Genomic DNA, 21,563 nt, shown 5'->3' with positions numbered 1-21,563 from the left:
ATGCCCAGGCAGGCGCCTTTCTCGTCTCCTGTTGCATTGCGTGATGGGCGCCCGAGCCGGGGCCTGGGCCTGGGCCTGGGCCTGGGCCTGGGCCTGGGCTCTGCCCCGTGTCCCTTCCCAGCTTCCAACGGCTGAGGGCGTAACAACTGTGCCTTTTTACTTTAAATTTATTTTCATTTTATTTTCAAGAGAGAGAGACTGAGACGGGGAAAAACAGATCTTCCATGGGCTGGTTCACTTTCCAAATGCCTAACACAGCTAGGGCTGGGCCAGGCTCAAGCCAAGGAGCCAGGAACTGCACTCTGCCATGTGGGTGGCGGGGACGAAATACCGGAGCCAGCGCGAGCTGCCTCCCAGGGTGTGCATGGGCAGGAAGCTGGATCCAAACCCAGCCACTTCGGTGCGGGCGGCAGGCGGGCGGCAGGCGGCGGCAGGTGGGCGGCAGGCGGGCGGCAGGCGGCGGCAGGCGTCCCGGAGGCCACACAGCTGCTGCACCAGATGAGCAGCCTCGCAGTGGAGGCTCCGCCCCTTGTCCACCTGCTCCTCCTGGTGCTGCCGGATCCTGGGCTTCCCCGTGTGGCCCTGGCTGGGGTGGCCAGCCCCTTCAAGGCGGGGCTGCGGCCTGGAGCGTCCTCTTCCCACAGCAGCTCCTCGCTTCCACCCCACTCACACCCACGTTCACCCCGGGAAGGGGAAGGGACCCCGGGCTGGGCCCCGTGCTGTTTCCCTGCTGCAGGCGGCCGAGCTCGGGCCAGAAGTGCAGGGCTCGGGCTACCTGGACCACTGGGCACGGCCGCCGCTTTCGCTCTTGGCCCCAGCTGTACCAGATCGGGGGGACACACAGCGGCCCTGGGAGTTCCCGAGCAATTCTGGAACAAAGGTTCACAGCTGTAACCATCACGCCCACATCTTCCCCTCTCACGCCACCCCCCAGACTCCCCCCCCCCGCCCAGGGAAACGGAGTGGTGTCCAGAGGGGACCCACTGGCGCCCTGCTGGCCGCAAGCGTGAGCATGCTGGGAAGGCGTGGGGGCCCAGCCGGAGCCCCGGTTCCTCTTCCCAGGCTTTGGTCAAAGGATCAGCTGTGGTCTGAATGCGTCCCCCCGACCAGCCCCTTGTGTGAGTGGCACTGGCGGGTGGGACTCCTGGGAGGCGCCGCGTTGGGGGGCTGTGCCCGGGTGAGTGGAGTCACCTAGGCCCGGCTTAATGGACTCACGGGTCATTGCGGGAGGCCGGGTGGTGTCAGAGAAGCCAACCCTCTAACAGGTGTGCGCTCTGTCTGCCGTGTGACCCCCTCCAGCAGGTGACCAAGCAGCACGAGGCCTCACCCGATGCCAATGCCAGGGCCTCTGGGACCTCCCGGGCTCCAGAACCAGCGGGTAAACAAGCCTCTTTCTTTATGAGTCACTTGGCCCCAGGTGTGCCGTCGCAGCACTGGAAACGGGCTATGGCCCTGCGCTGCCGGGAGGTCTCTGCCCAGGGGTGCACTCGATGGGCCCTGCTGCGCCAGCGTCTTCTGTTCTGCTCCTTGTAAGGGGCGCTGGGCCATTGCAGCCACCAAATAAATAAATTAATTCATTAAAAAAGAAAGGCAGAGGCCGGCGCCGCGGCTCACTAGGCTAATCCTCCGCCTTGCAGCGCCAGCACACCGGGTTCTAGTCCCAGTCGGGGCGCCGGATTCTGTCCCGGTTGCCCCTCTTCCAGGCCAGCTCTCTGCTGTGGCCAGGGAGTGCAGTGGAGGATGGCCCAAGTGCTTGGGCCCTGCACCCCATGGGAGACCAGGAGAAGCACCTGGCTCCTGCCATCGGATCAGTGCGGTGCGCTGGCCGCAGCGCGCCAGCCACGGCGGCCATTGGAGGGTGAACCAACGGCAAAAGGGAAGACCTTTCTCTCTGTCTCTCTCTCACTGTCCACTCTGCCTGTCCAAAAAAAAAAAGAAAGGCAGAGAGAAAGGGTGGGAGGGACACACACACACACACACACACAGGGGTCTTCCCTCCACCGGTTTAGTCCCCAAATGCCTATAATGGCCAGGGCTGGGCCAGGCGGAAGCCAGGAGCCAGGAGCTCCATCCCGGTCTCCCACGTGGGTACAGGGACCAAGCACTTGGGCCGTCCTCTGCTGCCCCCCCCCCCAGGACAGTAGCAGGGAGCTGGGGTCGGGAGCAGAGGTGGGACTTGACCCCAGGTGCGCTCACATGGCTGCAGGCGTCCCAGGCAGGGGCTGCACCTGCTGCCCCACCGCCGGGCTCTGCCCTCCTCAACCAGGGCAGCGTCCTTGCAGGAACTTGTCCTCCACAAACCAAGCAGCTCCCCGCGGGCCGGCCTGCAGCTGTGTGCCGGCAGGCTGGGCCGCCCTGCGTCGGGGAAGCGGCTCCTCGCTGAGTGCCCTGCACGCCCCAGGTGCCGTGGCGCCAGCTTTCCAGGGCACTTCACGCCCCATGCACAGGCGTGGCTTCGCTCGTGACAGCAGGAAGGGGCGGCCCTGAACCGGAAGCTCTGGAGTCCAGAGTCCCATCAGGGAGGGGACTTGGCCCCAAGCCCAGGTTCACGCTCCGCGTGGGGCTGTGCCAGAGACCATCTGTCCATCCCACATGGGGTGGGCTATCCTGGACACGGAGTGGGCGTTGGCAGTCCCCAGGACTCCCATGAGCTAGTCAATAGTGAGGAAGGAGGCTGGCTGCTCCCCTCCGATCCAGCTCTCTGCCATGGCCTGGGAGAGCAGCAGAAGAGGGCCAAGTGCTTGGGCTCCTGCACCCACGTGGGAGACCCGGAAGAAGCTCCTGGCTCCTGGCTCCTGCCTGGCCCAGCTCCGGGTGTTTGTGGCCATTTGCGGAGTGGACCAGTGGACGGAAGCTCTCCCTCTGTCTCTGCTTCTGTCTGTAACTCTGCCTCTCAAGCAAATAAATAAAATCTTAATTTTTGGCCGGCGCCGCGGCTCACTAGGCTAATCCTCCACCTTGCAGCGCCAGCACACCGGGTTCTAGTCCCGGTTGGGGCACCGGATTCTGTCCCGGTTGCTCCTCTTCCAGGCCAGCCCTCTGCTGTGGCCCGGGAGTGCAGTGGAGGATGGCCCAAGTGCTTGGGCCCTGCACCCCATGGGAGACCAGGAGAAGCACCTGGCTCCTGCCATCAGATCAGTGCGATGCGCCAGCTGCAGCGCGCTACCGCGGCGGCCATTGGAGGGTGAACCAACGGCAAAGGAAGACCTTTCTCTCTGTCTCTCTCTCTCACTGTCCACTCTGCCTGTCAAAAAAAAAATCTTAATTTTTTTTTCTTTAAAGATTTATTTAAAAGGCAGAGTTACAGAGAGAGCCACAGAGATCAGAGATCTTCACCCACTGGTTCATTCCTCAAATGGCCAAAACGCCAGGGGCTGGGCCAGGGAAGCCAGGAGCCGGGGATTCCATCTGCGTCTCCCATGTGGGTGGCAGGAGGCCAACTACTTCCTTCCCAGGCACATTAGCAGGGAGCTGGCTCGGAGGCAGAGCAGCAGTGCCCGTATGGGATGCCGGCACCACAGGCAGCGGCTTACCCTGCTATGTCACAGCCCCGGCCCCACTCCAAGTCTCCCACGTGGGTGGCGGGGGCCCAGCTGCTTGAAGACTTATTTATTGGAAAGGCAGGGCGAGAGCGAGAGGTGAGAGTCTCTGAACTGCGGGAAGCGCTGACGTGGGAGCCTGTCAGTGCCGGGCTCCGCGGGCTCCCGTTGGTCCGTCCGGGGTTTGGTGCTGGCAGCATAGGAACGCGGGCCAGGCTCCCCTTGGCCCTGCTGCGAGAGGAAACAAACTACTGTGTGTGCCGGGACTTGCGCGTTGGAATCACCCCTTCCCCGGGAGTTAGCAGGTGTGCACCCCCTTTTCCAGGGGGACCTGGGTAGAATGGGGAGGGCAGACCATTCCTAGGGGAGGAATGAGTGCTTTTCAGGGGAGCTCCATGGGCTCAGAGGACACCCAGGGGCCCGTCCCAAGTCCCCTGGGCCCACAGAACACACAGTGGATTGCGAAGGGTTCCTGGAACGCCCTCCCCAGAGCGCCAGCCCCGTGCACCTCCACACAGCGCCCATCAACCTGCCGTGCTCATCAAATCTTGTTGCTGCAGAACATTCTGGAGCCCCCAGGAGCTTGGCCGCCAGCCTTGCCCTCCTGCAGGCCGGGGGGTGGGACTTTCTGGTGAGGGGCCCCAACCTGAGACTAAGGCGGCGGGCTCACCCTAAGCCGTGTCACTAGCATAAGCTCAGCAGGACCCAGAGGGGCCCCTTATGAATGACAGAGACTCCGTCAGTCAGGGATCCCCCAGGTTCCAGGGACTGGGGCCGAAGACCCAGTCTACGTCATTCTGCACCACAGTGACCTGGCCTGCACCGCTGCTGTTTTTAAATTGATTTATTTAACAGTGGGAGAGAGCGCGCAAGCGAGGGCGCTCTCCTATCCTACCCCCTGGTTCACCCCCCACATGCCTGCAGCAGCAGGGCCTGGGCCAGGTTGGAGCTGGAGCTTGGAGCTACCCAGGTCTCCCTGGGTAGCTGGAAGCCCAGTGCTCGAGCCACCGCCAGGCCTCCACCGGAACCCGAGCCAGGCCCTGTGGCGTGGTTCCCGCACCAGGTTTTGGTGAGTTCCTGGGGAGAGCCCTGCAGACTTAGGGCTCGCTCTGGGGAAGGCAACGGGGTGGCACCGGCCGGAGCTCTGTGTGCTCGTGGGAGTGGAGCTTGGGCTGGTCCTGAGGATTAGCGTGTTTGCTGTGTGCCCTGCCCACAGGACGGGCTCGGCAAACACTGGAGGCGGAGCCCGCCCGCCCTGGCCCCAGCGGGTGGGGGGGGCGAGCCTCCCACTGCTTCCTGTTTCCACAGAGCGCACTTGTACTTCCCAGCCAGCCCTCCTCCAAGTGACCTTTGTCCCCAGCTGTGGCTTCCGACCTCATAAGGGCGCTGCCAGTCCTGGCCGTTTATGGCCAGCCTGGGTAGAGGCCAAGCCCCTGGCACCTGTGTCCCGTCCAGCAGGGCTTCAGACCTTTGGCTGGGTTCCCCAGGGACCACCGGTGTGTGTGCGGTGGCCACCAGCAGGGGGAGCGCCTGCGAGCAGAGGGCACCTCTGGGGAGCCCTGGGCAGCCTGGGCCCCGAGCTCACGGTCACGGGGCGAGGCGTCTGTCCAGGAAGTGGGTCAAGGGGCACCCAGCCTTCCAAGGGTGCTCCCTTTGTCTCCGCAGGCTGCGGCAGGAAGTGGGGTGCGGCCCGTGGAGGCTGGGGGCCGGGTCCTGACTGCCCGTCCCTCACTGGGCCTGCGACACCGGCCTCATCGGCCTCTGGAAAACTCACCTGACACCAGCCAGGTGCGGCCCGAGGCCCGCAGACCCTGTGCCTCCCTGAAGGCGGCTCTGCACCCCCGGCCCCCCAGCTGTGTGGAGTCGGGGGTCCTCCGAGAGCCACTCCCCGAGTGCTCACTGCACGCTTGGTGAGGTCGTGAGTGGGGGTCCACGTGAGCCAGCGATGCAGATGGATGCCCCTCCGGGAGCTGGCAGTGCACAGGGCAGACAGAGACCGGGAGGGACCCGCCGAGGCGGGACGGCGCAGGTGGCCCCCTCGCGGCTGAGCGGTTACTTCACAGCTTTCTCCAGGAGCAAGGCCGCACGTGTGTCTAGCAAGCCTAGCACTAACCAGGGTCCTGCCGGCACGGCACGTTACCAAAGAGGAAGCCGCGGCAGGCCCTGCCCAAGCTCACACGACCCCAAAGCGGCAGAACCGCCGTGGGTGACACGTGCGGCAGGTGCTCTCCTGCCCCTGGGAGGCCCTCGGCAGGGAGGCAACGGCTGACTCCAGCAGCCAGCAGGAGCCCAGGTGGGCATTAGGGCAGGGGACACCAGGGCCAAGGGACAGAGCCCGGAGAGGGGGGAAGTCGCAGGGCTGGGGACCGGGCCTCCCCTCCAGCCAGTCGCTCTTTGGAATCCACAGGGGATTGGATCCAGGACCCCCTGGGATTCCCGAATGTGCACAGAACGCACGGACGTCCCCGTGTGCCCTAAGCCAGCCCTAGGTGACGACGCCACCTGACCCAGGTGCCGGGTACAAGCTGCGAGGCTGCTGTTCAGGGCGTGACGAGGAGAAGTCCCCCGTGTTCAGCTATCCACAGCTGGCTGAATCCACGGACAGAGCCCACACGCGGAGGCTGGCTCCGGAATTAACGCTGCCACAGGTGGGGTCGAGGCTGGCGGGCACCGCTGTACCAGTGCCGTGAGCTCTGAGGAAGGTTCTGGAATCCCCTCCCACTGATGGCTGTGGGGAGGGTGCTGGCTGGGCGGCGGCAGGGGCCCGAGAGCCTGGGGCTTGGCCGTGGGGCTCCCGCATGTTTTCCTCTGTGCCTCACCCACTCTACCCCAGTGGGGAAGTTTAGGGGTGACCTCTTGGTCCATCCCTGAACCCCACAGTTCAGAGCGGCCAGGAGGTGAGAGAGCAAAGGGTGGCCACAGAGCGCAGGGCGCTGGCGGGGTCAAGGTGGTTGTTTGTGGGAAGGGACGCCAGCAGGTGCCTCTGGGTAAGGTCCACGTGGCCAGAGAGCAGGGGAGGCCGCCTGGGAGCCGTGCCAGGGCCGGGAGGCTGCGCAGTGGGGGCGCGGCAGGGGCCTCACGCCTGGGAGGTGGCACCAGGCGCACCTGCACTCCGGGAAGATGGTGACGGATCTGCATGTGCTGTCACTCATTAACCTAGTACATAAAAATAAAAAACTGTGGCGAAAGTTACCATGTTAGCCACTCTAAGTACATAGGTCAGCGGCTCGGGCACACTCAGGGCTGGGCAGTTGCCACCTCCCACACTGAAACTCTGTCCCCTTCCAACACCGACTCCTGCCAGCTGATTCCCGGCACGCCTGCACCAGCCAGGGTCGGACCAGGAGCTCCGGGTCTCCCACACGGGCACCAGGGACTCAGTACGGGGCCACCATTTGTGCCTCACAGCCTCATCAGCTGGAGCTGGGTTGAAAGTGGAGAAGCCGGGCCTCGCTGAGGGACGCGGGCACCCAGGCGGCAGGGACGCGGGCACCCAGGTGCAGGCCTCGCTGCGGGACACGGGCACCCAGGCGGCAGGGATGCAGGCACCCAGGCGGCAGGGACGCGGGCACCCAGGCGGCAGGGACGTGGGCACCCAGGCGGCAGGGACGCGGGCACCCAGGCGGCAGGGACGCGGGCACCCAGGTGCAGGCCTCGCTGAGGGATGCAGGCACCCAGGCGGCAGGGACGCGGGCACCCAGGCACAGGCCTCGCTGCGGGACACGGGCACCAGGTGGCAGGAATGCGGGCACCCAGGCGGCAGGGACGCGGGCACCCAGGCGGCAGGGATGTGGGCACCCAGGCGGCAGGGACGTGGGCACCCAGGCGGCAGGGACGCGGGCACCCAGGCGGCAGGGACGCGGGCACCCAGGCGGCAGGGATGTAGGCACCAGGCGGCAGGGACGCGGGCACCCAGGTGCAGGCCTCGCTGCGGGACATGGGCACCAGGCGGCAGGGATGCTGGCACCCAGGTGGCAGGGACACGGGCACCCAGGCACAGGCCTCACTGGGACGCAGGCCCCAGGAGTCACCTGCTCCACCTGGCACACGGCCTCGAGGTCACTCGCGCTGCAGGGAGCACGTGCGGCGATCTCCCCCTCCTCAAGGCTGACCACCCCCCACCGTCTGCCACCGCGCTGTGGCTGGACACTCAGGCTGTCCAGGCTTTAGCCACGTGGACGAGGCCGCTATGCGCGTGGTGGACAAGGCTCTCCCCAGAGCCAGTTCCTTGGGTGTGCCCGGTAATGGGACTGCTGGATCGCCTGGTGTTTGAACCAGGGGTTTTTAGGAGTTAACCTGGACCCGTGAGCGGCAGATCGAGCTGGCTCCGTCTGTTTCCAGGCCACACCCACAGCGAATCCCGACCATGCCTGTGCCACGTGGGGCCTGATGGCTGTGGGGAGCCCCTCCCGGTGACCCCACGGGGCAGGCAGCACAGAAGCCGAGACTCAGAGAGGCCCAGCACCCCAGCGCAGTGGCTCCAGGACCCCCGCCCCTAGCCCCCAGCCCCCAGCAAAGCTTTCCCGAGTCTGTTCTGCTGCAAGCACAGCGTGGAAGACGGACGTGAGTGCGGATGGGTTACAAGCCACACGAGGGACAAGGACGCTGGGAGACGGCGCTGGGGCTGGCAGAGAGGCCCAGACGGCCCCGGATTCAGACACGGACGGAGACGCAGCCAGCCAGGCCTACGTCTAAAAGCAGAACCTCGGGACCATGGGGCCACGCTCCCCGCTCTGAGGACCGCCTGCAGGTGAGGGGGAGCCTGCGGGGCTGCTGCCCCTGCTGCTCGCAGGGGTCACTGCAGGGGCCGAGGGCACCTGACACGGGGGCCCCGGGGAGGGGGAGGGGTGGCTTCCTCACTCCCAGCGCTGTGGGGAAAACACTGAGCTCACTTTCGCCACAGGCCCAGCCGTCCCACTGAAAGCCCCGACTCCTCTCCTGGGGAACCTCTGCACCCCAGGCCCCGCCTCTCCGCTGCAGGCTCCCGGGGCCACCCAGGACCTTGTCCCTTCCCACCCTGCGTAGCTTCCCGAGGCACCTCCCCCACGCCTGCCCGGTGCACCCCAACACGGCCCTGAGGAGCCCGCGCCCTTCCGGGGCCCAGCTCCCTCGCTGCTGCTGCCCCAGCCCTCCTGCGTTCAGGCCCTGGGCCCGCCCAGTCCTGGCTGCCGAAGGGGACCCCGCCAGGCCGCACCCGAGGGAAGCCTCACACACAGGCGCCCGCGCTTGTCCTTGGCGCAGTGGGCTCGCTGATGCCAGCGCAGAGGGCGCCCAGGAGCCCCGCCTGTGTCCCCCCACTCACGCGGCTCCCAGATCTGAACACGGAGGCCTGGTCTTCTTGCCCAACAGGTTTATTGTCACCCTGCCGCGGCCAGCGGCCATCGGCTCAGCCATCACAGCAGGCGCGGCGCGACCTCCACGGTGTTTATCCGGAGCACGGTCTGCGGGCTCACGGTGACTGCGAGAGACAAGTCGCCACACGCGTCAGCACGGCGCCCGCCCGCGGCCCGCCCACGGCTGCCGGCTCTGCCCTGGCTCGCAGCACGGCCCCCGCAGCCCCGTGTCCCGCACGGCGCCGGCCACACCGCGGTGTCTGCCACACCTCGCTCGCTCGCTCAGCAGCAGAGACCGCACCGCCAGAGCCCTGAGCCAGCAGAGCCCCCTCCCTCCGTCCTGCCACGCCTCCTGGCCCACTCCCCAGAAGGCAGCGCGGGGGCCCCGTGCCAGGCGGCACTGTGCGTCTGATCAGCCCCAGGGCCGTCCGCCGGCCACTCCCTGGCCTGTGTGGCCTGAGCCCGGGCGGCTCCTGTCCTGGAGGTGCCCACCTCGCGGGGCCTGTGCCTCCCAGGGCTCCTCCAGGGCCAGTCCTGGAGTGGCTCGTGGAGTAGGGCTGAGGCAATGCCGTCCTGTGACTGAACCGAGCGGGGCACAGCGGGCAGGGGAGGCGTGGGGGGAGGGCCTGGGTGGCGCTCCCGGGGACGGGAGCGTGGGACGTGGGCGGCAGCGGCCAGGCTGAGAGCTGCCGGCGCTCCCTGGGACGGGAGCATGGGACGCGGGCGGCAGCGGCCAGGCTGAGAGCTGCCGGCGCTCCCGGGGATGGGAGCGTGGGACGTGGGCGGCAGTGGCCAGGCTGAGAGCTGCCGGGGATTCCTCCCACGACCCCGTTGTTGGAGTGCACCTGCTTCTCGGAGCACAAAGGGGAACCGGCACGTGGCCCAGGCACCAGCTCCTGCCCCGTCCTCCCTGCAGGCACCACTGTCCGGGGCGCCTGCAGCTGACCCACCGCCCACCTGCCCACAGCTGCCCTCTGCTGCGTTCTCCGTGGGGGGGGGGCTGTGAACCCGCCCCTGCAGCTCAGCTCCACCCTCGGGTCCTGTGGCTGCTGTGGCTCAGCTGCTCCGCCCCTCCTGCTCTGACCTCACCAGTGAACCTGCACCCAAGACTCGTGGGTCCCTCCGGGTTTCTTGGCCCCTTCTCACCGCCCCGCTCCCCTCCCGAGGGGGCTGCGGCCGTGGCTTCTGTACCCGCTCTGCCCCCCGCAGGCCACACTAGGCACGAGACGGCCCTGTACGGGACCCAGCACAGCGCAGCCTTGCTCCCCGCCACGCAGGGCCCCCGGCACCCGGGGCCGCGCACTGCCTGTGCCGAGGGGCACCCGGCTGCCCCGCGTCCCTGCTCCTGCTGGCCGTGATGGCCGTCCCCCGGCAGGCGGAGGTCCACACCTCCTGCGGGACCCCCGGGGCCTCGCCCTCCACCACCCCGGCCTGGCGCCGGCTGCACCCGCTCTCAGCCACCGGCAGCAGCACACAGGCCCAATGGCCATTGCAGGGAGAGCGGGGCGCCGGCCACACTTGCTCACTTACTTTTCTTCTTCTTGAAGTTTTTCCTTTTCCTAAACTTCATGTTGATTTTTGGCCATGACTCTGTCTTTTCAATGACCGTGGCTTCCACTCGGACGAGGTCCTTTCTAGAAGAAAACACACACTGACGTCACACATACTGACGGGTCCGGCGGATGGCCCTTCCGTCGCACACACTAACATCACACACACGGACGGGTCCGGCGGACGGCCCTTCCGTCACACACACTGACGTTACACACACTGATGTCACACACACGGACGGATCCTGCGGGTGGCCCTTCCGTCACACACACGGACGGCCCTCCCGTTGCCCTGACGCCTCTCTCCCAGGAGCAGGTCGCACTCTGCTCTCTGCTGCCCTCACCGGGAACGTCCCGGAAGCTACGCCAAAGCCTGACAGAGCGCGGAGCGAGTGACGGACGGTCCCAGGTCAGTGACCGGTCCCAGGTCAGTGACCGGGGCGGGCCTCCTCCTCACGGGGTGTCCCCGCCCGGTCTGGCCTGAGCAGCGCCTTACCCAAGGAGTGGCCTGCCGAGCAGCGTGAAGCCGTCTGCCCCAACCAGCAGAACCTGAAGAGAATGAACAGGCGACTCGTTACCAGGCGGCCCCAGGAGAACGGGGGCAGCTGCCATGGAGACAGCGGCATTGCACATGGGGGGATGACGGCTCACAGCCGGCGAGCCGTGTAACACATCGGTGTGATGACCGCTCACAGCCGGCCAGCGGGTGTAACACATCGATGTGATGACCGCTCACAGCCGGCGAGCCGTGTAACACATCGATGTGATGACCGCTCACAGCCGGCGAGCCGTGTAACACATCACTGTGATGACCGCTCACAGCCGGCGAGCCGTGTAACACACACTGGTGTGATGACCGCTCACAGCCGGCCAGCAGGTTTAACACCTATCAGTGTGATGACTGCTCACAGCCGGCGAGCGGGTGTAACATGCACCAGTGTGATGACCGCTCACAGCTGGTGAACGGGTGTAACACGCATCGGTGTGATGACCGCTCACAGCCGGCCAGCGGGTGTAACACGCACTGGTGTGATGACCCCTCACAGCCGGCCAGCGGGTGTAACACGCACTGGTGTGATGACCCCTCACAGCCGGCCAGCGGGGTGTGGGCCAGCAACACAGCCCTGCTCAGCCCACAGCACAGGCCAACTCAGCCAATGTCCCACGGTGTCAGCGGCCGGAGACGTAACCTTGGCAACCTCCTACACACACTGGGGGCTTCTTAAAAAAAGGATCTGAAAGGGGAAGGGAGGGAGGGAGGGGAGACAGAGCTTCCGTCTGCTGGTTCACTCCCCGATGCCTCCAACAGCCGGGGCTCGGTCGCATGGGGCTGGGAACTCCACCTGGGTCTCCCACACAGACGGCAGAGACACAAGCACTTGAGCCGTTACCGGCGGTCCCTGGGGGGATGTTTTATCAGAGGAGTGGAGCCAGGACAGACGCCAAGGGCCTCTGAGAGGCGACGCGGCATCCCAAGCAGACTTAACTGTGGTGCCAAACACCCTTAAGAGGCAGAGAGACGGAGACAGAGACACGCACGTACACACAGAGCTCCGTCTGCTGCTTCACTCCCCAGATCCCACAGCGCGGGCCCCCCGCCAGGCTGAAGCCAGCTGGAGTTCCCCGCTGAGTCTGGGTCTCCCACATGCGTGACAGGCACCCAACTTTCCAAGTCGCCACCCACTGCCTCGAGGCTGTAGGAGCCGGAAGTGGGGCCAGGAGCCGGAGCTGGGCATCCAACTCAGGTACCCGACACGGGGCACAGGCGTGCCAGCTGCGAGGCCAGGCGCGCAGACGACCAGCCCATCAGGCCGCGGCTCCTGTGCGGCACGCCCGACGCTGTGGCACGGCAGGGTTTCGGTGCAGCTGCGCTGCTCCCGGGGCCAGGCGGCCACTCTCGGGTGGGGGAACCTGCGGCCCTCGGCAGCCACGGGAGACGGCATGTTCCAAGGGCAGTGGCACTTGTAGATGTGGGAGGCAAACCTAAATATCGGAGCACGTAGCAACGGCGATGGACAACGTCCACAAGACGACGACAAACAGTCACAACGGTCTCATTTCCAGTTAGGAAAAGTGAACGAGGTGGGGCTTTGGTGTGCATGTAAAATGTTTCAAAATAATGTCCAGTAGAAAAATGTTGACAAGGGGCCAGTGCTGTGGCAGGGTAGCTAAGCCTCTGCCTGTGGTGCTGGCATCCCATATGGCCGCTGGTTCGAGTCCCAGCTGCTCTACTTCCAGTCCAGCTCTCTGCTGTGGCCCTGGACAGCAGTGGAGGATGGCCCAAGTGCTTGGGCCCTGCACCCACATGGGAGACCAGGAAGCAGCTCCTGGCTTCGGATTGGTGCAGCTCTGGCCACTGCAGCCAATTGGGAGTGAACCAGCGGATGGAAGACCTCTCTCTCTCTCTCTCTGTAACTGCGTCTCAAATAAATAAATAAATCTTAAGAAGAAATGTTCAGGCGCCCACTCCCGCCGTGGAGCGCGTCTTCAATGGTGAGCCACACGCGCTCCGCTCCCAAGCCCCCGCAGAGCCACTGCACCCGTTAGGGGCAGAAAGCCTCGCCCAGGGCTGCTGGATGCAGCTGGTGAGCCCAGCTCCGGGCTGAGCAGCTGAGCTCACGCCCAGGCCCGGGCACAGAGGCTGGGGAGCTCAAATGAGCGAGGAACTCGCACACACTGCACACCACATTGCTGACCGCACCCTGGCCACGCGGTCCGCGCAGTGCTCACTGTGAATCCGCAGGCGAACATCCCACACGCTCCCTGGACACAGCAGCCAGACCCTCACTGAACAGGGTGCACACCTCCGCTGAGTGGCCAAGCACAGGGGGCCGGCGCCTGGGAGACGCGCCTGACCCTGTCCCACTGCTCAGGGACAGAGCGGCCGTGGCACCGGGCCGCGCCTCACACCCTCGGCGGGAGTTTTACATCCACTGCAGCGAGGACAGTGGGAGGCACAGCCGGAAAGAGCAGCCGAGGCCCAGCCCGGCCGGCGCCCTGCTGCGGCTGCGCGCCCCTCGGCCTGGGGCCTGACCGGCCGGGCGGGGAGCAGCCGCTGTGTGGGGACGGCAGAGCCGCGCGCGCCTCACCTTCTCCAGCCGGATCCTCTCCCCGCACGCGACGTCCAGCTCCTGCTCAATTAGAATCAGGTCCTCGGAGGTCACCTTCCACTGGTGGCCGGCTAAGTGCACCACGGCAAAGAGCCGGCCGTACTGGCCCCGGGCGATCAGCTCGTTCACCTTCCCCACGACCTCTACGGGGAAAGAGGGTGGGGGCACCACGGACGGAGCAGTCGGGCCCGGGGGTAGCGGGCCAGCCCACCCCTGCTCTTCCGACCCGGGAAGTCTCTGTCCCTGAACCCACGTGTCTGTCCACCCACAGCAGCCGGCCAGGGCCCCTCCCTCCCTCCTGCTACCTGCCAGCACCCAGGTGCTCACAGCAAGAGCGAACCTGAGCTCTGTCACCCTGCACCCAGCCCTGGGAAACCCTTGCTCTGCGGTCAGGCCCGCCCCGGGGAGGCGGTGCTGCCCGCCAGCTTCCAGCTCAGCGGAGCCGTCTACCTGTGTGGTGTCTGGTCTCCTCTGCGGGGTCCGGCAGGGCGACCACGGGCCAGGGTGGCGAGCTCAGCGACGTTCTGGGGACGTAGCTGTGAAAACATTCACGTACGCGGTTACAAGCACGGAAAAGGCTGCTCAAAATCCCGAAGCAATGGGCAGGGCAGGGCTGCGAGCCACGTCACAGGACCTCAGGCGCACCACGGCTGCTCCCAGCACAGCCCCCAGCCAGCCGCCGTGTGTGCCAAGCCTCCAACAACCCAGACTGCAGACCCGGAGGGCAGGGCGCTTCCCGGCGCTCTCCCCACCACGCAGGACCAGGGCAGGCGCTTCTCCCTGCACACGGCCTCCCCCGGCGCCAAGGCCGCCTGAAGCAGCTGCTATCAGCCCTGGCTCCACTGGGGCGGCTCCCCCGCCCTCCCCCTTCCAGCCCCTCTCAGGTGGGCACACTCTTCCTCACACCTGGGCAGAGGGGGCCAGGGGGCCAGGCAGCCATGTGCGAGACCCCAGCTCTGCCCCCAGGTCTCAGAATTCAGGAACAAAGCAGCGGCCTTCAAGGCACCCGGGGAGAACAGTTTCTTTTCTTTTTTTGGGGAGGGGGGAGGTTTAAAAAGATTTCTTAGAGTCAAAGTCCTCCAGCCAGAGGGGCAGGGAGGGGGGCTTCCAAGAGAGGAGAAACCCAGAGAAGCTCGTGGCACTGGGGTTCTGAAGTACAACGTCTAGAAGCAAACCTGACAGTCAGAAGGGCACTCAGTTACCAGGCGGGGACAAACCCATCAGAAGGCCTGGTGCACACTTCTCCATCCTGCGACGGTTTTGTCTAAGCATCCAATTTAACCCTTGGATGCGCTTTTTAGATTCGGTGAGTTCCTCCTGGGGACTTAAACGTTTATTTATTTTCACTTTATTTGAAAGACTTTGTGTATATATATATGTGCGTGTGTAGTATATATATGTGGAGAAAGAGAGAGAGAGAGAGAGAGAGAGACTGGCCATCTGCCGGCTCCCTCCCCCAATGCGTCCAAGAGCTGGGGCTGGGCCAGGTCAGAGCCAGGAGCCCAGGACCCAGTGCGGTCTCTCACAGGAGTGGCAGGGACCCGAGGCCTCTGTGAAGCTGGGGTCAGGAACGGAGCTGGGAGCGAGCCCAGGCACTGGTGAATGGGCTGTGGGCGTCCAAGTGCGTGCCTGCCCGCCTGCCCCAACACAGGGAGCTCCACAGGGAGTCCTGGGAACGGCAGAGGTGCCACGCCCCGCGTCTTGGCATTACCCTTGTGGAAACGAAGCGCTCTGTGACCGGAACCTTCCAGGAGCAGACCGGAGGCAGGCTGTGGGAACAAGAGAAACACAGGGGGTTACGGCCGCGGGGACGGTGCTAAGTGCACAATGGCGCTGCTGGCGTCCGCCGTAGCCGCCATGGCCCCCGTCATCACACGCCCACACGCAGGTCCAGCTGAGCAGTCTCCGAGAACGAGTGAGAGACCGCACCGTGCAGACGCTGCTAACGTGAGTCACCCCCACTCTCATCCACAGCCCCGGGCTCAGACGCGCCCCGTGCCCGAGCGTGGGCGGCCGCCCAGTCGGTCCGACGATTCTCCCGGGATTCCAGTGGCGCTGGGTCTGTGCTCCCCACAGCTCGTGGCAGAAGTGACACGCGTGGCTTCTGGGGTCAGGTTCTGTCTCGGACACCGCTCTCTGCTCTCTGGCTGCAGCGCTGGGGGTGGCCCCGCAGAGAGGCCCACGTGTCCAGGAACCAGGGGTGTGGCCAGCACCCACGGGAGCAGGCCTGCGAGTGGATTATCCAGGCCCCGTGGAGTCGGGACCACTGCAGCCCCCGCTGACCGGCCTCGCTGCCCTCCGAGACCCAGAGCCGGAAGCCCTCGGCCCGCTGCTCCCAACTCCCCGCCCTCAGAAACGGCACGAGAAGTACACGCGCACCGGCTCAGTCTGCAGGTTCTGGGGTGTCCACGGCAGAGGGCAAGCGCCAGACCAGGCACGAGGCCCTGCAGCTGACCAGACGGGCACAGCCACCAAAGCCGGCGCTCAGTGTGAGCAGAGGGCACGCCGCTCAGTGAGGATGGCACTCACATGAATCAAACCAGGCTCCAATTTACACCGCATAAACTTCACCCCCTAAACTTCTCCCGCAAGCAAGAGCTCCCCGTTCTCGTCTCCTGGGCTGGGTCCCTGTCTCCTCGCCCCGCCGCGGGCCTGGGCTCCACCTCTGCCTGGTGACTGCTGCCACCCGGTGGTCACACAGCACCGGGCAGGCGCTCGCCTCCGCGTTGGGAGAGCCGGGTCCGAGCCTGCAGATCCGGGCTCCTCTAATGCACACCCTGGCGGCAGCAGGGAGTTGGGTCCCCGGCACCCTGCGGATTGAGCTCCCTGTCATGAAGGCATTTGAGGAGTGGCCCCGGGGGCGGAGCTTGCTCCCAAGTTTGCCCCTCTGGCCTGGACTGCTCTCCCAGACCTGCACAGCCACCTGTCTGTGCGCCGTCGTCACCTGGGTGCCTGACGGACGCTCTGAACCCAACACGGGCTCCCGGCCCCTCCCACGTCCTCCTCACGGTACATGAGGGCGGCGCCATCCCTCCAGATGCGCAGGCTCCAAACCCTGGACACTTGGACCCTCTCTCACACCCCTCGGCCAAGGCGTGGGCAAACCTGTCGGCCCTGCTCTCGCACAGCAGCCCGTGACGGCGTCACTCAGGTCACTGCTGCTCTCCCGGAGCCTCCCTGTCACTCAGGGAAAGCCAATGCCCGCACAGTGGCTATAGGGCAGGGCAAGGCGACCCCTCCCGGATGCCCCGCCCACACCCCCCTACTCTGCCCCCACTGTTCCTGCTCCCGCCAGGTGCACCCCTGCCTCGGGGCCTTGACTTGGCTGTGGCCACCGGGACACCCACTCAGTCGCCTGGCCGGGGACCCGCAACGCTGACCCTCCCCGCCCCTGGGTCTCCACTCACACACCGCTCTCAGCAGGGAGACCCCGCTCGCCCTGTCTTCACGCGTGCCCTTTGTCCTAGGTCCTCCTGTCTTCTAATGCGTCATGGACCCCCGAGAGGGGAGCTGCCTGTCCCTCCGCACACCCCCTGCTCCATGAGAGCCCGGCTGGCTTCCCAGCAGGAATTCCCGTTCTGTATTTATTGCTGACACCTGCGCACCCCCCCCTGCCCGCCCCTGTTTGGCAGGTAACAGGTGCTCAGTGAAGACAGACATCCACTGTGCTAACCCTCTGCTGGGTGCCCCAGGACTGGCGGCTCTGCCACCAGTGTGGCACTGACACAGGGACACAGTACCCACACATCACCCATCACCCACACATCACCCATGCATCACCCATCACCCACACATCACCCACGCATCACCCATCACCCACGCATCACCCATCACCCACACATCACCCACATCCACACATCACCCACATCCACACATCACCCACACATCACCCACGCATCACCCATCACCCACACATCACCCACGCATCACACATCACCCACACATCACCCACGCATCACCCATCACCCACACACCCACCCATCCACACATCACCCACGCATCACCCATCACCCACACACCCACCCATCCACACATCACCCACGCATCACCCATCCCCCACACATCACCCATCCCCCACAATCCCCACTGTTACCACCGAGGCCACAGCCCGCACCCCGCCCCCGTGTCATTCTAGACAGAGTTACCAGGTGTGTCCGCCCTCACAGCATCTCGCTGCGTGGACACGGCCCTTCCTCCGGCTCCCCTCCCCCGGGCGTCACCGTCGCGGTTCCGGTCTCCGATGTTTTGCCTTTCCCGTTTGTTCCACAGCGGGAGCCACACAACGTGCATCCTTCCTTCTAGAGCGCCCACTTTCTTTTTAAATAAACAGATTTGTTCTTTTTATTTTATTTGAAAGGCAGGGGCGCAGAGAGAGCTGGCCAGTGCTGCGCTCCCCAAATGTTTCAACAGTGGGCCGGGCCAGGAGCCGGGACCCCAGCCGGGGTCTCCCACGTGGCCGCCACCTGCTGCCCGCCACGCCGCTGTGCCAAACCCCCATCCCGGTCCCTACAGGTTTCCAGGGCCTCCGGGTGCTGACCGGGACTGCGCGGCAAAGATGCACCTGTTCACTTAACCCTTCGCCTGCTGGACGGCCTGCCGGTTGCTTCAGACTCTGGCGCGCACAGGCGTCCCCGGGGCCGGCTCTCTGCGCGGACACACGAGACAGGCTGTTTGCTCGGCCGCGCCGGCCGGCACGTTCTTACGGCAGGGGCAGGTGCAGCCAGCGGCCGCTGTCACACCCGGGAGAGAGGCGCCCCTCGCCTCGCCGGCCACACGCCTGCTTCGCCTCCCGACAGCCGGCGCTCGCGCCAGACGGTGACCGGGGCCAGCGCCGCTCTGCTCGGCGGGCGCAGCGCCCTGCGGAGCCGCCTGGCCCCGGCCCGACCCGCCGAGCCCACTCGCTCACAGGGCCTCCGCAGGCAGAGGGGCTACCGCCGGTCACTAACCCGCGGTGACGGCTCCCAGGACTCCAAATCCCGCGCCTGTTCACCGCGAACCCGACGCGGAAGGCACCGCCTTGCACCCACACACGTGCGCGGCGTGACAGCCGGGGAGCACCGCTCGCCCCCGCTCCCTCCCTTCGCCCCGAGGCCCTGGTCTCACCCGCCGCGGGCCCCGAAGGTCTCAGGAGGCCACGGCGGCACGCGGACGTCAGCCGCCCCACCGTGACCGTGAGGGCCGAAGCCGCCATGGGCGCCGCCATCTTGCCGCAGCCTCGGCCGGAACCGGAAGCGGCGCGAACCTCGTGCGTCGACGCACGGGCCCGGCGGGGAACGGGGGTCGCGCGGCGACAGCGGCCCGGCGCGGAAGCGCGACCTCGGCGGCCATGGCCGCGGCTGTGGAGAGCTTCGTGACGAAGCAGTTGGACCTGCTGGAGCTCGAGAGGGAAGCGGAGGTGGAGGAGCGCAGGTACGGCGGCCGCGGCCCCGCTCCCCGCTCCCCGGTCTCGCCGAGGGCCCGGGCGGAGACGGCTGCGCGCCTCGCCTGGGCTGCGGACGCTGGGGCAGCCCGGTCAGCTCCGGGCCCGGAGTCCTTCCTGAACGAGGCCCGCGGCCGGCGGGAGGCTGGGCCGGGCAGGGCCTCGCTCCGCTGCGGAGGGCCAGGGAGGGCTTCCCGGAGGAGGGGTCTCCGGCTCATCGCGCAGGACCGGGGCGAGGGCGCACGAGCCTTCGTCGGAGGGAGGCCGGGGGTACGCGGTCAGCGGTGGGCTGGGCTGGACCAGGGCCGGGGTGAGGAGGGAGGCTGGGTGTACGCGGTCAGCGGTGGGCTGGGCTGGACCAGGGCCGGGGTGAGGAGGGAGGCTGGGTGTACGCGGTCAGCGGTGGGCTGGGCTGGACCAGGGCCGGGGTGAGGAGGGAGGTCGGGTGTACGCGGTCAGCGGTGGGCTGGGCTGGACCAGGGCCGGGGTGAGGAGGGAGGTCGGGTGTACGCGGTCAGCGGTGGGCTGGGCTGGACCAGGGCCGGGGTGAGGAGGGAGGCCAGGTGTACGCGGTCAGCGGTGGGCTGGGCTGGACCAGGGCCGGGGTGAGGAGGGAGGCCGGGTGTACGCGGTCAGTGGTGGGCTGGGCTGGACCAGGGCCGGGGTGAGGAGGGAGGTCGGGGGTACGCGGTCAGCGGTGGGCTGGGCTGGACCAGGGCCGGGGTGAGGAGGGAGGTCGGGGGTACGCGGTCAGTGGTGGGCTGGGCTGGACCAGGGCCGGGGTGAGGAGGGAGGCCGTGTGTACCCGGTCAGCGGTGGGCTGGGCTGGACCAGGGCCGGGTGTACCCGGTCAGCGGTGGGCTGGGCTGGACCAGGGCCGGGTGTACCCGGTCAGCGGTGGGCTGGGCTGGACCAGGGCCGGGTGTACCCGGTCAGCGGTGGGCTGGGCTGGACCAGGGCCGGGGGTGAGGAGGGAGGCTGGGTGTACCCGGTCAGCGGTGGGCTGGGCTGGACCAGGGTTGGGGGTGAGGAGGGAGGCCGTGTGTACCCGGTCAGCGGTGGGCTGGGCTGGACCAGGGCCGGGGGTGAGGAGGGAGGTCGGGTGTACGCGGTCAGTGGTGGGCTGGGCTGGACCAGGGCCGGGGTGAGGAGGGAGGCCGGGTGTACGCGGTCAGCGGTGGGCTGGGCTGGACCAGGGCCGGGGTGAGGAGGGAGGTCGGGGGTACGCGGTCAGCGGTGGGCTGGGCTGGACCAGGGCCAGGTGTACCCGGTCAGCGGTGGGCTGGGCTGGACCAGGGCCGGGGTGAGGAGGGAGGCCGGGTGTACGCGGTCAGTGGTGGGCTGGGCTGGACCAGGGCCGGGGTGAGGAGGGAGGCCGTGTGTACCCGGTCAGCGGTGGGCTGGGCTGGACCAGGGCCGGGTGTACGCGGTCAGCGGTGGGCTGGGCTGGACCAGGGCCGGGTGTACCCGGTCAGCGGTGGGCTGGGCTGGACCAGGGCCGGGGGTGAGGAGGGAGGCTGGGTGTACCCGGTCAGCGGTGGGCTGGGCTGGACCAGGGTTGGGGGTGAGGAGGGAGGCCGTGTGTACCCGGTCAGCGGTGGGCTGGGCTGGACCAGGGCCGGGGGTGAGGAGGGAGGTCGGGGGTACGCGGTCAGTGGTGGGCTGGGCTGGACCAGGGCTGGGGGTGTGAGCGAGGCTGGGTGTACCCGGTCAGCGGTGGGCTGGGCTGGACCAGGGCCGGGGTGAGGAGGGAGGCCAGGTGTACGCGGTCAGCGGTGGGCTGGGCTGGACCAGGGCCGGGGTGAGGAGGGAGGCCAGGTGTACCCGGTCAGCGGTGGGCTGGGCTGGACCAGGGCCGGGGTGAGGAGGGAGGCTGGGTGTACCCGGTCAGCGGTGGGCTGGGCTGGTCCAGGGCCGGGTGTACGCGGTCAGCGGTGGGCTGGGCTGGACCAGGGCCGGGGTGAGGAGGGAGGCCGTGTGTACCCGGTCAGCGGTGGGCTGGGCTGGACCAGGGCCGGGGTGAGGAGGGAGGCCGTGTGTACCCGGTCAGCGGTGGGCTGGGCTGGACCAGGGCCGGGGTGAGGAGGGAGGCCGGGTGTACCCGGTCAGCGGTGGGCTGGGCTGGACCAGGGCCGGGGTGAGGAGGGAGGCTGGGTGTACCCGGTCAGCGGTGGGGTGGGCTGGACCAGGGCCGGGGTGAGGAGGGAGGCCGGGTGTACCCGGTCAGCGGTGGGCTGGGCTGGACCAGGGCCGGGGGTGAGGAGGGAGGTCGGGTGTACGCGGTCAGCGGTGGGCTGGGCTGGACCAGGGCTGGGGGTGTGAGCGAGGCTGGGTGTACCCGGTCAGCGGTGGGCTGGGCTGGACCAGGCCGGGGTGTGAGCGAGGCTGGGTGTACCCGGTCAGCGGTGGGCTGGGCTGGACCAGGGCCGGGGGTGAGGAGGGAGGTCGGGTGTACGCGGTCAGCGGTGGGCTGGGCTGGACCAGGGCTGGGGGTGTGAGCGAGGCTGGGTGTACCCGGTCAGCGGTGGGCTGGGCTGGACCAGGGCCGGGGGTGAGGAGGGAGGTCGGGTGTACGCGGTCAGCGGTGGGCTGGGCTGGACCAGGGCTGGGGG

The 21,563-nt window shown here is 67.1% G+C and overlaps 2 protein-coding genes across 2 annotated transcripts in view; one reads left to right on the top strand and one right to left on the bottom strand.

The window, feature by feature from the left end:
- Positions 1 to 8,872: 8,872 nt before the first annotated feature.
- On the bottom strand, positions 8,873 to 18,745 carry LOC133755013 (large ribosomal subunit protein bL21m-like). Its single transcript, XM_062185334.1, has 7 exons — positions 18,636 to 18,745; positions 15,244 to 15,301; positions 13,983 to 14,068; positions 13,512 to 13,675; positions 10,919 to 10,971; positions 10,403 to 10,506; positions 8,873 to 8,997 (listed from the first exon to the last, which is right to left on the bottom strand). Exons 1-7 carry the CDS (start codon positions 18,733 to 18,735, stop codon positions 8,933 to 8,935), a joined length of 630 nt encoding a protein of 209 aa, XP_062041318.1. The 5' UTR covers positions 18,736 to 18,745; the 3' UTR covers positions 8,873 to 8,932.
- Positions 18,746 to 18,821: 76 nt separating this feature from the next.
- IGHMBP2 (immunoglobulin mu DNA binding protein 2) overlaps positions 18,822 to 21,563 on the top strand; it is a 29,743-nt gene continuing 27,001 nt past the window's right edge. Inside the window, exon 1 of the mRNA XM_062185338.1 lies at positions 18,822 to 18,941. Coding sequence (XP_062041322.1) covers positions 18,859 to 18,941 — 83 coding nt within the window. The 5' untranslated portion in view covers positions 18,822 to 18,858. The remainder of the gene's footprint in view (positions 18,942 to 21,563) is intronic.

The sequence above is a fragment of the Lepus europaeus genome, unplaced genomic scaffold (assembly GCF_033115175.1).
Source record: "Lepus europaeus isolate LE1 unplaced genomic scaffold, mLepTim1.pri SCAFFOLD_371, whole genome shotgun sequence".
Taxonomy (NCBI): domain Eukaryota; kingdom Metazoa; phylum Chordata; class Mammalia; order Lagomorpha; family Leporidae; genus Lepus; species Lepus europaeus.
Note: the sequence above shows the minus strand (reverse complement) of the source record. Positions and strands in the feature narration are given on the sequence as shown.

What these genes read in the sequence shown, in the direction of transcription:
- LOC133755013 (XM_062185334.1), bottom strand. Translation starts at nt 18,735, where the DNA reads ATGGCGGCGCCCATGGCGGCTTCGGCCCTCACGGTCACGGTGGGGCGG. An exon ending in CTCGGCAGGCCACTCCTTGG is followed by an intron (nt 10,507 to 10,918) that starts GTAAGGCGCTGC and finishes GTTTTCTTCTAG; the next exon opens with AAAGGACCTCGTCCGAGTGG. An exon ending in AAACTTCAAGAAGAAGAAAA is followed by an intron (nt 8,998 to 10,402) that starts GTAAGTGAGCAA and finishes TGTCTCTCGCAG; the next exon opens with TCACCGTGAGCCCGCAGACC.